General features: G+C 44.2%; 1 protein-coding gene across 1 annotated transcript in view; it reads right to left on the reverse strand.

Annotated features, from left to right (window-relative positions):
- Positions 1–16166, reverse strand: part of LOC147578134 (uncharacterized) — a 30911-nt gene extending 14745 nt beyond the window's left edge. Inside the window, exons 1-2 of the mRNA XM_086715174.1 lie at positions 16044–16166; positions 5980–6278 (exon numbers count right to left, since the gene is read on the reverse strand). Coding sequence (XP_086571300.1) covers positions 5980–6278; positions 16044–16166 — 422 coding nt within the window. The remainder of the gene's footprint in view (positions 1–5979; positions 6279–16043) is intronic.

Here is a 16166-nt window from a genome sequence, read left to right on the forward strand (position 1 = left end):
CCCGGACTTGATAAATCTGAAACACTGGTAAAGAGGCCGAGCAATCTACCAAGGCTTCCAGGGGATTGTGATGCACGCTCCAGTGTGAGAACCGTGGGCCTAGTCTTCTGAACCACTGGCAGCTCCCCAGGCCACACTGTGCTGGCCATCTGCACACCTTTACACACTCCCCTCACTGCCCAGCAGGTACCTCTCCCTCCCACTCCCGTTTCGAGCATCAACTGGAGGACCACCTCCTCTGTGAATCATTTCCTGACCTGCCCTCTCCCCTTCCCTGTGCTTCCACGAAAACTGGGGAGAACCTCCATCATTCAGCTTTGCTGCAGCTCAGGGTTTATGTGTCTGCCTCCCCCAAAGCCAGTGTGCTCCCCAGCACGGGCGACTGTTTGTCCTGGCACAGTCCTGGGGCTCAGAAGATGTTTGTTGTGTCAAAACGTTATTGAAAAGCAAAGTACAGACAGAGGAGAGAAGAGGGAACCAGCATGAAAGAGAGAGACAACCACGAAACAATAATGGCTGGTGTTTGCTGAGTTCTATCTGTGGGCCAGGTACTGTGTGCTAAGTGCTGCACAGAAACTGTTACTTAATCCTCACAACAACCCTGTAGGGTTTACTGAACTCATTCAACAGGGAGGTTACATAATGCGCCCGAGATGCCCTCAGCCGGCACGTGGAGGAGCTGAGATGACTACACGAGCAGTTCTGTGCTCGGGAGTCCGTACTGTCAACCCTAAACGGTCTGGGGGGAGGAGATAGCTTTTTCTGGAGCCCTCATCAGTATTCACTAGTTCAGCAAATATTCCCTCAGTGCCTGCCCGGTGCCCGAGAATACAAAGAGGAATGCAGAGAAGGGCACAGGCACACGGGTGCTGATAACGCAGCCCCCGAGGAGCTCATGCTCTAGTAGAGAAGAGGGAGAGGGAGCTGTAAGCCAGGGAGCATGACTCAGCCAGGACAATTTCTGAAGGATGTCCGAAGTGCTACTTAGACCGCGCAGCAGGCGGGACCCACTCGTTCTTGCCAAGGGTGGCACTGGATTTGGATCCTAGGAGATGAGCATAAACCCACAGGAAGTGAGGGTGGGGGGAGGGCAAGATTCAAGGCAGAAGGAAAATGCAGAAGTGACCTAAAGGAGGCATGAAACACCTTGGGAAGTCTACGGAAGGAAGTCTATGGAAGGGAGAGGTGTCTCAGGGGATGGACAGAGAACAATGAGCTGGACACTCCGGACTGACCCACGCCACAGCCGTTCCCAGTGTGCTTGCCTGTTCTGCAGAACTGGGAACGAAGCCGCATTTCCAGAATGCCTTGAAGTTATGGTTCCGGAAGGAACTCTGCCAGTCAGATACAGTTTGCAAACCCCACCTGTCTACGGTGTACAGTGGCAAAAGCGTTATTTAAATGATCACTGGAGGTCACCTGGGACAAAAAGTGTCTATGGAAACCAAAACATCGGAAAGCCAAGACGCCATGGCAATAAACGTTTATGGGAAGAGTGAAAAGTTGAAAGACCACGGTGTTGGCTGGCTTCTCTGGAGCGCAGAGAAAGGAAAAGACAAACATGAGGTTACCTAGAGCATCTTCTACCTGCTAGCAGATTCGATGTCGGTTAGGCTTAGGCTCAGCAGCAAGGGACAGAGACTCAGAATAACAGTGGCTCAACTAAGTTAGAAGTTCATCTATCGCTGAAAATTCCAGATATAGGCAGTCAGGGCTGTGGCAATTCTGCTCCGTGGCACCTCCCGGCTTGCTGCTTTCCTTTCCCTGGGGTGCACCCCGCATCTTCATGGTCCAAGATGGAAGCCGTCACACTGTTGTTCCAGACTGTAGGATGGAAAAAGGGGGAACAGAGGAGGGGTAAAGGTCACGTCCTCCTGCAAAAGTTCTTGGAAACTTTCTCATGATACTTTTGCTTCATTCCACTATCCAGAACTTTGTCACCTGGCCACACTGAATTGCAAGAAAGACTGTAACAGGAATTAGCAATTGTCATTATATTTTTTAAACATTTATTTATTTTTGAGAGAGAGAGAGAGAAAGCGAGAGAGCGAGCGAGTGCGCGCGGGGGAGGGGCAGAATCCGAAGCAGGCTCCAGGCTCTGAGCGGTCAGCACAGGGCCCGATGCGGGGCTCGAATTCACAAACCACGAGATCATGACCTGAGCCGAAGTCTGGATGCTTAACTGACTGAGCCACCCAGGAGCCCCAGCAATTGTCATTATTTTAATCCGGAAGCAGGAGAGAACATAAATTGGGGGGGGGGGGGGCAGATCGTAGTCTCTCCTGCATGACACATGGTAGAGAGTGTCCCAGGAAGACACCGGGATGGCCGGGAACCAGATGGGAAGAACTTGATGTGGTGTGACCAGAAGTTTGGACCTTATCATACTGGCAATGAGAGCCATCAGATAGGTTTAAGCGAGAGACAGATGGAAACTGAGCAGTGTTTTCCAGGGATCCTCTGACAGCTGTGCAGGCGAGCTCTTCTGGTGAGATGCTACTGTGACCCCAAGATCAGTTAGAAGGCAGTTTCCCAGTGCGGGTGAGAGCTGATGAAGGCCTGGACCAGGGCTGTGACAGTAAGGTGGAGAAAAAGAGAAGGGAGAGTGAGACATGCTAGGGTACAGGAGGATGGACCTTGGTGACAATTAGGAAATTGGGGGGGGGGGGGAGGACACCAAGGTTTTCAGCCTGAACAATCTGATAAATGACCATGTGGCTCACCAAAATAAAGAAAGGGATAGAGAAGGCGAAGGAGGCTGCTCCCAGTGATGGAGAGAATTGATTGGTTTGATCTGGAATATGCTGAGCTGCAGGTGCCTGTTGGGTAGAAGACATTCAGCAAACAGACACAAATATACGTCTGGAGCTCTGGAAACAAGTCAGGGATAAAAGTGCCAACTCAGGAGTGTGCGTCTATGTGACGGCTGCAGACACAGTTTGGGATGGCTTGACCAGAAAAGAATGAGGGAACAGAGTCGAGGATGAAGACTGGAGAGTGCCAATGTAGTGTGAGTTCCCTGCAAAGTCTATTCTGATGGAAGGTTCTTTGGAAATTGAAGCTCAAGAGAGTTGAAGTTGCAAATGCATCCTTTTCCCAGACATCTAGGACCTGGGTCAAACTCTCCCTTTCAAGACATGGTAAAACCACTAAAAGCTTTTGCTTTCCCTGGCTGAAATACTTTAACACCAGCTAATGCTAGGTTCGGGGGGAAAAGTCATATTGAAGGTTGTGGTTTCCATTACTACTCTATAATACAGTAGAGCCTGTGCCCGGAAAACTTCCTGCCTCCCTCATCATCCAGGGAGCTGCCTTGTCATTATGCCACCAGGTCTAGGGCTGGGCAACGTCAGCAGGCTGAGGTACGTGTGGTGAGGGATGCAGATCAGAGGGCGCCTCATCTACAAACTGCTTTCAACCGCAGGGTGATTTAATGGCCTGATTGCTTTTAAGAAATGGGAGGTTGACTGTTGGTCCTAATATCTGCTTCAATTCTAGAAAAGGTTTAAAAAAATGGCATACAGCAGCCCTTTCATTTCAATTGATTCTTATTGTTGTTCCCCTCTCCTCTGCCTTCACTCCTTGCTCCTCTCCCTCCCCTTCTGATTTTAAGCAGCTGGCTAGTATAACCCACTTGCAAAACTTGTTTCCTTGAAATTCGCTGATTATAATTTGGAAAATACTTTAGGCCAAAGAATATGGTATCAAAAGACTCAGTTCTTTGGGTGATCATTAGCAAAATGCCTTCAACTGAGGAGAATCCAAGTAGAAGGCCCTTCAATGATTTAGCAAGCACTAAAAGTCCAAACCCAACAGAAACAACAAAAGCAATCTAAAACTGAAATACTAAATGGTGGTACACTTGTCTAAGTTGGAAGGTTTGGATCCAGGATTAGTATAGGATCGTAGGATTAGTGTAAAGTCCTAATTAGTATAATTTCACCCAAATGTCTACTACTTCTCACCTCCATGTACTTAACAATGTTCACTAATACTCAGCATGACTGCCCTAAAATAGTGCAAGAAAAGCTCTGATCAAATAAAGATTGAACTACAGGTCTTGTGCTCTAGTGGCTAACACATGAAAATGGGCAAAATGCAAGCTGGTGACACTTTCACTTTGGAAACGTGAAAAACTAAAGAAAATACGGTAAAATGTTTTACAAAGCAAAGTTGACTCTTTAAGACAGTCCTTTATTCTGAGATCATGTCCCTTTTATGTCAATGCGTCCTTTCTTTTATAAAAACAGTAGTGCTGGGCGCCTGGGTGGCTCAGTGGCTTAAGCATCTGACTCTGGCTCAGGTCATGATCTCATAGTTCGTGAGTTCAAGCTCCATGTCGGGCTCGGTGCTGACAGCTCAGAGCCTGGAGCCTGCTTCGGATTCTGTGTGTGTATCTCTCTCTCTTCCCCTCCCCTCCCCGATCGTGCTCTCTTTCTCTCAAAAATAAACAAACATTAACAAAAATGTTTAATAAACAAAATATATGTATTTTTAATAAATTGGTTACATCTACAGAACTCAAATCCGACCACCCTTGAAAGGCAGTCTTGAAGGGGAGCCTCTCGGCTTTACACATCTACTCCTCACAAAGATCCTCAAAAGACCTGGTCAGGCTCCGTGTGTTTAGAACACAGCACCAAACCCTTTTCTGCTTTTCAGAAACCAGGAAGGAGAAAGGAGGAAACTTGTAATTACCACATGACGCTCAAAGACAATAAAGAGTCAGCGTTAGTTAGAACAAACTTGAATTCAGAACTTGGGTTCTCGGGCCTCCAAAATCACAGAAAACTTTCAAAATCGCTTTTCAAGAATCACAAAGAAAAAAAAAAAAGCCCCTTCCTATGGGTTCTTAATCCACAGTGTTTTGATAAAACTATCATTGGGATTCTATTGTTATTTCCCAGAAACCAGCAGCCCACACTTTCCAGATGAATCTGCTCTTAAAGCTGGTAAATATGTAGGCAGGAGCCGAGCCTAGTCCATCATAGTCATTAATCACGGAGACACAACCCTCAAGTTGTTATTAGGGGACCCACAGCGCTGCTTGGTGAAGCCAGGACAGGATCAGGAGGAGTCTCTCCAAGAAAGAGTCTCCGAGCTGCCAGCGGGAGTTAGGTCTGTTTATGTGCAGGTGAGGACAGTCTTAAGAGGGGAGGGGTTTCAAAAATGGTAACGACTCCCCTGCCTCAAACATTTTCCCTGCAGAACACGGAGAAAATAGAAATCATTCTAATTCTACCACCGACAAATGACCACGGTTAACATTTTGATCCATCTTCCAGGCACGAATGGACGCACGGACAAACATACAGATCTCCACAACGATATACTTACTACATGTATAGAAGTGCATTTATAAGAACCTATTACTAGTTATTTAAGGAGAGGAGAGTTGGTAAAGTGGTAGTGAAGGGAGACTGATTTTTTTAATACACACATAATTTGGATTTGCCATAACGACATATTACTATGTTTTACTTCCCTAACTTTTTTTTTTTTTTAATTTTTAATGTTTATTTTTGAGAGAGAGAGAAGGGAGAGAGTGTGAGCAGGGGAGGGGCAGAGAGAGAGGAAGACACAGAATCCAGAAGCAGGCTCCAGGCCCTGAGCTGTCAGCACCAAGCCCAGCTCTGGGCTCGAACCCACCGACCGAGATCATGATCTGAGCAAAGTCGTGTGCCTAACCAACTGAGCCCCCCAGGAGCCCCCCTAATTTTTGTTTAATGGCAAAAGCCAAAGCAATCACTCTTGGGAGCGGTGGAGTCCAGTCGCGAGCACCTCCCCCGCCCCGCGTGTGCCTTGGGGGCGTAGAGGTGACCCGGCCGGGCTCCCCTGCCTCCAAGCAGGAGGCTGGTGCGAGCGCCAGGAAGAAGACTCCAGCGCAGAAGCCCGAGGCAACCCGGGCCCGCGGGCCGCTGGAAAGGCCCCGGGGGCGGGGGCGCAGGCGGCCCCTGAGCTGCGCGGGACGGTGTTTACCTGCGGGCAGGGTGAGGTGTGGTGCGCCAATGACCACTGTGTACAGAGCCTGCTTCGTTGTGCACGGGTGTCCCGCCTTCCCGCTGGTGGGTCCGCGGCGGTGGGAGGACGACTCTCCCCTGCAGGAGATCTAGCTGCTGGGGCGAGGACGCCGGGCGGCGGTCCCAGGGTGCCCTCTGGCGGAGCAGGTGCGGGCCCACGCGGGGCTGGGCGCGAGGGGCGGGGCGCGCGGCAGCAGGAGGGGCCGGAGGCTTGTCTAGCAGGGATGCGGAAGAACTTGCACCCTTCAGGGACCTGCCCTGGTTTTCCAAGGTTTGGTTTGGGTTTGGGTTTCCATTTCTCACCTCCTTGCCTGTGTATTCATATTTCCCTCCACTCCTGTTGGCTTTTTTTTTTTTTTTTTTTTGCAACACCAATTATTTTCTGTTCTCCAAAGTAATGTTTATTCATTGTAAATAAAAATTTGGAAAGCACAGAAACTCATAAGGAAAATAAATAAAAACAGCTGTAATCTCACCATTCAAAGATAAGCATGTGTTTAAAAGTGTTTCTAGTAGTCTTTTTTTCTATACCCAATATTATATATAATGGTGAGTGTGTATTTAAACTGGTTAATGCTATTTGAGGAGTCAGGCCTGGTGTTGAACTGGCCCATGGGAAGAGAAGACAGACCAAAAGACAAGAGAGGAAGGGCCTTCTGCCCTTAAAAACCAGGCCTGGCTGCTTCTTGGCTTGATAAACCAGTTATTCTGGTCCTAAGGAAGCTTGTCTTTTTAACATAAGCCAAAGTTGCCCCTTTACAGGAGGGAAGTAGATGGTGGTGGCCAGTGAGGTTGGGAAGGAAAGGAAAATTGGTCTCACTGTTAGCTTTAAATAACTAGAAGGTTCTAAGTATTTTGTCATGTGGTGCGGCTCCAGCCCCTGCCTGGCACCTTCTCCCAAGCTTATTCCATGTTGTTTGGCCCATCCTGTGTGATCTCCCACCTCTAGGCTGTGAGCCCCAGAGAGCAGGAATATCTCGGGCCCATTTCTTGCACCTGGAAGAATGCTGAAGTCTCTTTGGTCACTTTGTCTTCTTTTTCCTCCACACACTTTGTCCCATCATGAAAACAGCATGCTTGCTTTATAAATGTAGCTTCAAGACAATCCCCACCCCCTTCCTGCTAGATTTGGGCCTCCAAGCCAGACTCCTTTTTTTTTTTCTCCTCTTTTTTATGTTATGTTATGTTATGTTATGTTATGTTATGTTATGTTATGTTATATCCAAGTTAGTATATAGTGTAATAATGATTTCAGGAGTAGAATCCAGTGATTCATCACCTACATATAACACCCAGTGCTCATCCCAGCAAGTGTCCTCCTTAATGTTCGTTTAGCCCATCCTCCTGCCCCAAACCCTCCAGAAACCTTCGGTTTGTTTTCTGTACTTAAGTCTCTTATGTTTTGTCTCCCTCCCTGTTTTTTTTTTAATTAAAAAATTTTTTTTAATGTTTTCTTATTTCTGAGAGAGAGACAGAGCATGAGAGGGGGAGGGGCAGAGAGAGAGGGAGACACAGAATCTGAAGCAGGCTCCAGGCTCTGAGCTGTTGGCACAGAGCCCAACGTGGGACTCAAACCCACAAATCATGACCTGAGCCAAAGTCGGATACTCAACTGGCTGAGCCACCCAGGTGCCCCATCCCTCTCCCTGTTATATTAGTTTTGCTTCTCTTATCTTATCTTCATTTGTTTTGTATCTTAAATTCCACATGAGTGAAGTCATATATTTGTTTTTCTCTAATTTCACCTATCATAATACACTGTAGTTCCATCCACATTGTTACAAATGTCAAGATTTCATTCTTTTTTGATTGCCGAGCAATATTCCATTGTATATATAGCACATCTTTATCCATTCATCAGTCAATGGACATTTGGGCTCTTGGCTATTGTTGATAGCGTGGCTATAAACATTGGGGTACATGTGCCCCTTCAAAACAGCACTCCTATATCCTTTGGACAAATACCTAGTAGTGCAATTGCTGGGTCCTAGGGTAGTTCTACTTTTAATTTTTTGAGGAACCTCCATACTGTTTTCCAGAGTGGCTGCCCCAGTTTGCATTCCCACCAGGAGTGCAAAAGGATTCCTCTTTCTCTGCATCCTCGCCAACATCTGTTGTCAAGCAAAACTCTTCTTTATGGGAAGTCTGAAGTTGTCCCTCTCTCCTGGGTGTGATTGGATGTTGGTTACAGTCATTGGTTTGGGAGTAGAGAATCAACTTCAGTGCTTACATGTAACATCACATGTAAACTCCCTCCCTGTCTCTGTACTACTTGGCCCAGGCTGAGGCAGAGAGATGGGATTGTAAGAGACTAGTCTGTGGAGGTGAGGATGTTGTGGGGCATCGGGGTACAAGGTCAAATCCTCAGGCCTTCATCTTCCCTCAAACTGATATAAAATCTCATGAGATCCACATTACTCAGCAATGCCTAGTAGAGAGTTTTCCCTGTGGAAACACAAAGAAGGACCGAGTTCCCCCTTCTAGTTCTGCTTGGGTGAAATAAAGGCTTTAGGAAGTAAAAGTCACCACCTACTTGACACTCATAAAACTGGCTGGGCCATGCCTGGTCTGACCTGTCTTTTTTGGAGAATAAGAGAAAATCTATAATACCCAGAGTTGAAGGCCTGGGTTCTTCTTATGCTACATGTTAGCATTGTGCTCAGGAGCGGATTACCTGACCTCAGCTAATCTCAGTTTGTTCATCTCTAGCAGGGAATAGTAATGTTACCCGGAGGTTGTGTTTCCATGATTGCTGTGGGGCCCAAATGAGCCTTGAAGCTACATTTGCAAATTTTCTCAACTTGAAAGCACTGTACCTCCTTATGTTTGATTCTCCTGAATTAATGTTGAAACCTCTGAGTGAGGAGTATGGGCAGCTTGACAGAGACATGACTCAACATTGAACTAGATGATCCTTCCACCATAGTGGCAGTGTCTCGTACTTGTCAATCAAGGACTGTGCTGGAATCGTCTTTTCGGCAGTTGAAAAAACAAGGCTCAGAGAAGTTGAACAACTTGCCTGAAGGCACACAGCTTGGCCATGACAGGCCCGGGACTGGAATATAGTCCATAACCAACCTGTCCTTGCACCCATCTCCAGCAGGAGATGGGAAAAGAGAATTCCCTTGGAATTGTTCCAGGGTGTGTGTGTCCCATGTAGGAGACATGGAGAAAGGGGTAGAGGATCTTAGGCTCTGCTCTAAATGTTTGGTAGTGGGAGGATGACCCCATTATTCTTTATGCATTTAGAATCTTTTTTTTTTTTTAAAAACAATGTTCTTCACATGCCATAATAGAGCTGAACACTCATTTAGACGCCGTTTAAAAATTTTATACACTGAAATTTCAAAATAGACAACTTAATAGGCTGCTTCTATGTTAAATGAGTCACTTGAAATTAAGATTCTTTCTGTATGTCTCAGAACTGGTAGTCATCTAAGAGACTGTTTGGAGAGATACTCTGACCTGGACTTTATAAATACTGACTGGTCAGTTTGACACAAAACACCTTCTGGTCTGCACACTGCTGCTTTCTTGATCAGCTTCAGAAACTGAGCACTGAGCTAGGTTAGGACACGGAAGCAATCTGTAAGACTTGCATATATATACGTGATCCCAGAGAAGATGACCTGACCGAGCAGTGAGAATCTTTTGATTAATGGGGCACCTGGGTGGCTCAGTCCGTTGAGCATCCGACTTTGGCTCAGGTCATGATCTCAGTCTGTGAGTTCGAGCCCCACATCAGGCTCTGTGCTGACAGCTCAGAGCCTGGAGCCTGCTTCGGATTCTGTGTCTCCCTCTCTCTCTGCCCCTCCCCCACTCAAAAATAAACTTAAAAAAAAAAAGAATCTTTTGATTAATCACAGTTTGCCTTGTCCTTTCCTTGTTTGTGCATACATTGGCTGTTTATACAGCACACACTCAAACATAAGAGAATCACATCCCTCCTGTTAGCTGAATTTGATTTTATTATCAGAAGAGGGCAGACCAACACCTTTTGGGGGCCAAACTGGACTGCCAGGGCACTGTCCTCTGCCCCCTAGGATGTACATGGGCAGGGGGAGATAGGTTCCCCAGACTTGAACAGAGGAAGTGGAATCATTTAGAGATGACTGCTGGGGGACAGGACAAGGAGAATGAATACACCATCCCTGGGAGAAAAAAAAAAATCCGAGAAAGGAGAATTCTTTTAGAATCCTGTTGGGGATTTTATTTTCACATATTTATCGAAGTCATTCACCTAAAGTGAGAGTTTTCACATTAGAAGTGAGAGTTTTCAAAACCAAAACACACCCATTTCAAGTCCAATCGCTCCCCAGTGCAAGCAAGGAGAGCTCTGCAGAGGACTGGCTTGAGGGAAAGAGCAGCCACATCACAGCAGAAGAGCGCACACAGCATACACCAGAGACACTTCCTGAAGCACCAGGCCCTGGATGGTGTAGAGCCCCTTCGTAATGTAGCATTACTCTCAGGATCAGGAAGTATAGCAAGGTTTCATAACATGTAAAAGACAGGAACCTAGACAAAATGACAAGACGGAGGAATTTGCCCCCAAAGAAAGATCAAGAAGAAACCACAGCCAGGGATGAACTTAAAACAGATATACATAATATATCTCAACAAGAATTTAGAACAACAGTCATAATACTAGCTGACCTTGGAAAAAGGCATAGAAGACACCAGAGAAACCCTTGTGACAGAGATAAAAGACCTAAAAACTATTCATGCTAATATTTTAAAAAATGCTACAATTGAGATGCAAAACCGACTGGATGTAATCACAATGAGGACAGAAGTAGCAGAGGATTCAATAGGTGATATAGAAGATAAAAGTGTGGGAGATCATGAAGCCGATGAGGAGAGTGAAAGAAAACTATTAGATCACGACTATAGATTTAGGGAAATGAGCAATTCCGTAAAGCACAATGATATCCATATCATAGGCATCCCAGAAGAAGAGAGGGAAAAAGGGACAGAAGGTTTATTTGAACAAAATATAGCTGAGAACTTCCCTAATTTGGGGAAGGAAACAGACATTCAAGCCCCAGAGGCATAGAGACCTCCTCTAAAAATTGATAAAAACAGGTGAACACCGAGACATATTATAGTGAAACTTGCAAAATACATGATAGAGAATTCTGAAAGCAGCTAGGATAGAAGGTCCTTAACCTAAAGGATAGACACATAAGGTTAGCAGCAGACCTGTCCACAGAAACTTGGCAGGCCAGAAGGGAGTGGCATGATATATTCAATGTGCAAAATGGGAAAAATACGCAGCCAAGAATGCTTTATCCAGCATGGCTGTCATTCAGAATAGAAGGAGAGATAAAGAGTTTCTAAGACAAGCAAAAACCAAACAGTTTGTGAACACTAAACCAGCTCTGCAAGAATTATTAAAGGGGACTCTTTGAGCGGGAAAGAAAGACAAAAGCAACAAAGACTAGGAAGAAACAGAGACAATCTATAGGAACAGCAACTTTACAGGTAATACAATGGCACTAAGTAAATATCTATCAATAATTACTCTGGATGTAAATGGGCTAAATGCTCCAATCAAAAGACAGAGTATCAGAATGGGTAAAAAAAAAAAAACAACACAAAACAACAAAAACAAAACAAGACCCATCAATATGCTGTTTACTAGAAACTCATTTTAGACCCAAGGACACATCCAGATGGAAAGTGAGGTAGAGAACCATTTATCATGCTACATGGACATCAAAAGAAAGCTGGAATACATCAGACACATCAGATTTTAAACCAAAGGCTATAATAAGGGATGAAGATGGGCACTATATCATAATAAAAAGGTCTATTCAACAAGAAGATTTAATAATTGTAAATATTTATGTCCCCAACTTTAAAGCAGCCAACTATACAAATCAATTAATAACAAACTCAAAGAAACTCATTGATAATAATACAATAATAGTAGGGGACTTTAATACCTTACTTACAGCAATGGACAGATCATCTAAGCAGAAGATCAACAAAGAAACAATGGCCTTGAATGACATACTGGAGTACATGCACTTAACAGATATATTCAGAGGATTTTACCCTAACACAGCAGAATACACATTATTTTTGAGTGCACATGGAACATTCTCCAGAACAGACTACATACTGGGTCACAAATCAGGCCTCAACCAGTACAAAAAGACTGAGATCATCGCATGCATATCTTCAGACCACACTGCTATGGAACTTGAAGTCAACCACAAGAAAAAATTTGGAAAGACCACAAATACATGGAGGTTAAAGAGCATCCTACTAAAGAATGAATAGGTTAACCAGGAAATCAAAGAATAAAAAAATACATGGAAGCCAAGTGAAAATGAAAACATGACAGTCCAAAACTTTTGGGATGCGGCAAAGGTTGGTTCTAAGAGGGAAGTATATAGCAATACAGGCCTTTCTCAAGAAGGAATAAATGTCTCAAACACACAACTTAACCTTACATCTAAAGGAACTGGCAAAAGAAGAGCAAATAAAGCCCGAAACCAGCAAAAGAAGGCAATAGTAAAGATTAGAGCAGAAATAAATGATATAGAAATCACAAAAAACAGTAGAACAGATCAACCAAACTTGGAGATTGTTCTTTGAAAGAATTAACAAAACTGATAAACCCCTAGCCAGACTTCTCAAAAAGAAAAGAGAAAGGACAAAAATAGATAAAATCACAAATGAAAGAGGAGAGATCACAACCAGCACCTCAGAAATACAATTACAAGAGAATATTATGAGCAATTATATGCCAACAAATTTGGAAATTTGGAAGAAATGGATAAATTCCTAGAAACATACACTACCAAAACTGAAACAGGAAGAAACAGGAAATTTGAACAGACCCATAAACAGTAAAGAAACTGAATTAGTAATAAAAAAATCTCCCAACAAACAAGAGTCCAGGGTCAGATGGCTTCCCAGGGGAATTCTACCAAACAGTTAAAGAAGCATTAATATCTATTCTTTTGAAACTGTTCCAAAAAATATAAGTGGAAGGAAAACTTCCAAACTCACTCTATGAGGCCAGCATTACCTTGATTTGAAAACGAAAGACCCCACTAAAAAGGAGAATTACAGAGCAATATCCCTGATGAACATCAATGTAAAAATTCTCAACAAGATACTAGCAAATCAAATCCAGCAGTGCATTAAAAGAATTATTCACCAGGATCAAGTGGGATTCATTCCTGGGCTGCAGGGGTGGTTCAATATCAGCAAATCAATCAACATGATACACCATATTAATAAAAGACAGGATAAGAACTATATGATTCCCTCAAAAGATGCAGAAAAAGCAATTGACAAAATATAGCATCTTTCTTGATAAAAACCCTCAAGAAAGTAGGGATGAAAAGAACATACCTCAACATTATAAAGGCCATCTATGGAAGACCCACAGCTAATATCCTCAACGGGGAAAAACTGAGCTTCCCCCTAAGGTCAGGAACATGAGAGGGATGTCCATTCTCACCACTGTTGTTCAACATAGTACTGGAAGTTCTAGCCTCAGCATTCAGACAACAAAAATAAATCAAAGGCATCCACACTGGCAAGGAAGAAGTCAAACTTTCAGTCTTCACAAACAACATGATACTCTACATGGAAAACCTGAAAGATTTCATCAAAAAATTGCTAGAACTGATATATGAATTCAGCTAAGTCACAGGATGCAAAATCAACATACAGAATCTGTTGCATTTCTATACACCAAAAATGAAGCAGTAGAAAGAGAAATCAAGGAATCGATCCCACTTACAGTTGCACCAAAAACCATAAATAACTTATCAAATTCAACACCCAAAAAATAACCCAGTTAAGAAATGGGCAGAAGACATGAACAGACACTTCTCCAAAGAAGATATACAAATGGCTAATAGACACATGAACAAATACTCAACATCACTCATTATCAGGGAAATACAAATCAAAACTACAATGAGATACCACCTCACACCTTTCAAAATGGCTAAAATTAACAACACAGGAAAAAACAAATGTTGGCAAGGATGAATTTCCATTGTTTACGGAAATGCAAACTGGTGCAGCCATTCTGGAAAACAGTGTGGAGTGTCCTCAGAAAGTTAAAGATAGAACTACCCTACATCCCAGCAATTGCACTACTAGATATTTATCCAAGAGTCAAAAATACTGATTTGAAGGGGTACATGCACCCCAATGTTTATAGCAGCACTGTCAGCAGCCAAATTATGGAAACAGCTCAAATATCCATCGACTGATGAATGGATAAAGATGTGGTACACACACACACACGCATACATTCCATTGTATATAAACATCATGTATACACACACACACACGATGGAATATTAGTCATCAAAAAGAATGAAATCTTGCCATCTGCAACGATGGGGATGGAACTATAATGTTTTATGCTAAGTGAAATAAGTCAAAGACAAATAGCATATGCTTTTACTCATATGTGGAATTTAAGAAACAAAACAGATGAACATGGGGAAGAGAAGGAAAAACAAGATAAAAACAGGCAAACCATAAGAGACTTTTAACTATAGAGAACAAATTGAGGGTTGATGGGGGGGGAGGGGGGTTGGGCTAAATGGGTGACAGGCATTAAGGGCACTTTGTGATTAGCACCGGGTGTTGTATATATGTGATAAACCACTAAATTCTGCTCCTGAAACCAATACTGCACTGTATGTTGACTAATTGGAATATAAACAAAATCTTGGAAGAAAAACAAAACAGAAAAAAAAAAAAAACAAAACAAAGCAAAGGAGTGAGAGTTTTCACATTAGGTTCTTCTCTTAGAGAAAAAGCAAGTCCCCAGGTGTGAAGGAAGATAGTTTTTAAACTCCCCAGGCAAGTGATGCAGGGTGTCCAGGGCTGAATCTTGCAGGCTGTAGTTCCTGTCCCTGGGTCCACAGGTTCAAGGAGCAGTTCTGAAGAGCACTGTCTGGGATTGGAGCTCAAGCCACCCTGCAGGACCCCTGGGGTACACAGCCCTTACTGTTGCAGGCTTCTCAGAGACCCTCCTCTCCAGAGCTTCCTGTCTAGTTGGAGCAGTAAGGGTTGGGACAGAGAACTCTGCCAATACAGAGATGTCATAAAATATAATCCTGCCCTTGGGGAAAGAAAGAGCCTCACCAAACTGAACCAGTGCTAGCTCCGTTTCCCCAGATATTAAATTGAGCCAATTCTGTAACAATAGTTCATCCTCTGAACACACACTCAGCTTTGGGGAGCTGAAGACAGGATTTCTGCACAGGTGATTTTTGAAGAGATAGGCCTGTTCTCCCCTCTTTATGTCGACAGAGCACAAAGTGGACTTTAGAGCTACAATCTTCCGGCCTGCTTCTGTCACCTGCCATCCGCACCACTGCCCCCATTCTTCTCGCTTTACCTTGCCCCGGTGTCTCCTAAGAGGGCAGCGTGCACGGGCAGCTTCCAGAAAGTAAATAATGTAATCCCAATATCCTGACTTTGGTGACCTCATTTCAGACCTCTTTCCTACTGCCCATGGTTAGCCAGCAATGGGTCAGACCATCTTTCTGAGGAATTCCAGGAGAAAATGTAGGCTAAGCAAAAAGCTTTGGACGACTCTTTCCAAACCTCAATGGGAAGAATATTCTATGACTTTGAGGCAGAAGTGACGAATTTCAACATGTAGCTTGAGAACCATCTAGTTCTGGGGCAAATTGACCAACACCAGCAGCCAGTTGGTAGCCTGAGAGCACATTGTATGTGCTCCAGTCTTTGAGGTGGTGAAATGTGGGCTCCTGCAGTGGTCTTCTCTTGATAGCAATCTTGCTGCCTAGGCTACTGTGTTTTTTCCAGTCAGCCTCTGTTGCTCTCAAGAAACGTAATGAAGTTCAAGTGTGTGGGAATGACAATAGGGATAAGCTCGAATTTGCTCTAAGTAAACACCGATAAAAGGAATTCATTTGCGAGCATGAATACTTTATTGTCACTGATTTCTCCCACATAGCTGTGGATGAGAAACAGTGGCCTGGTTCCTAAGACTGGGTTTCTGCTCACATGCTGTGGGGACTGGAGTCTGCCCATGGGCCTGAGGTTCCGGCAGCCTCCACAGGCCTTGCCAGCTCCTTCTCCTGATGGGAGGGACCCTTTGCCCTGTATTTCCAACTGCAGATTTGGCAT

The sequence above is a fragment of the Puma concolor genome, chromosome C1, assembly GCF_028749965.1.
Source record: "Puma concolor isolate L17-30 chromosome C1, mPumCon1.1.hap2, whole genome shotgun sequence".
In the NCBI taxonomy this organism is placed as follows: Eukaryota; Metazoa; Chordata; class Mammalia; order Carnivora; family Felidae; genus Puma; species Puma concolor.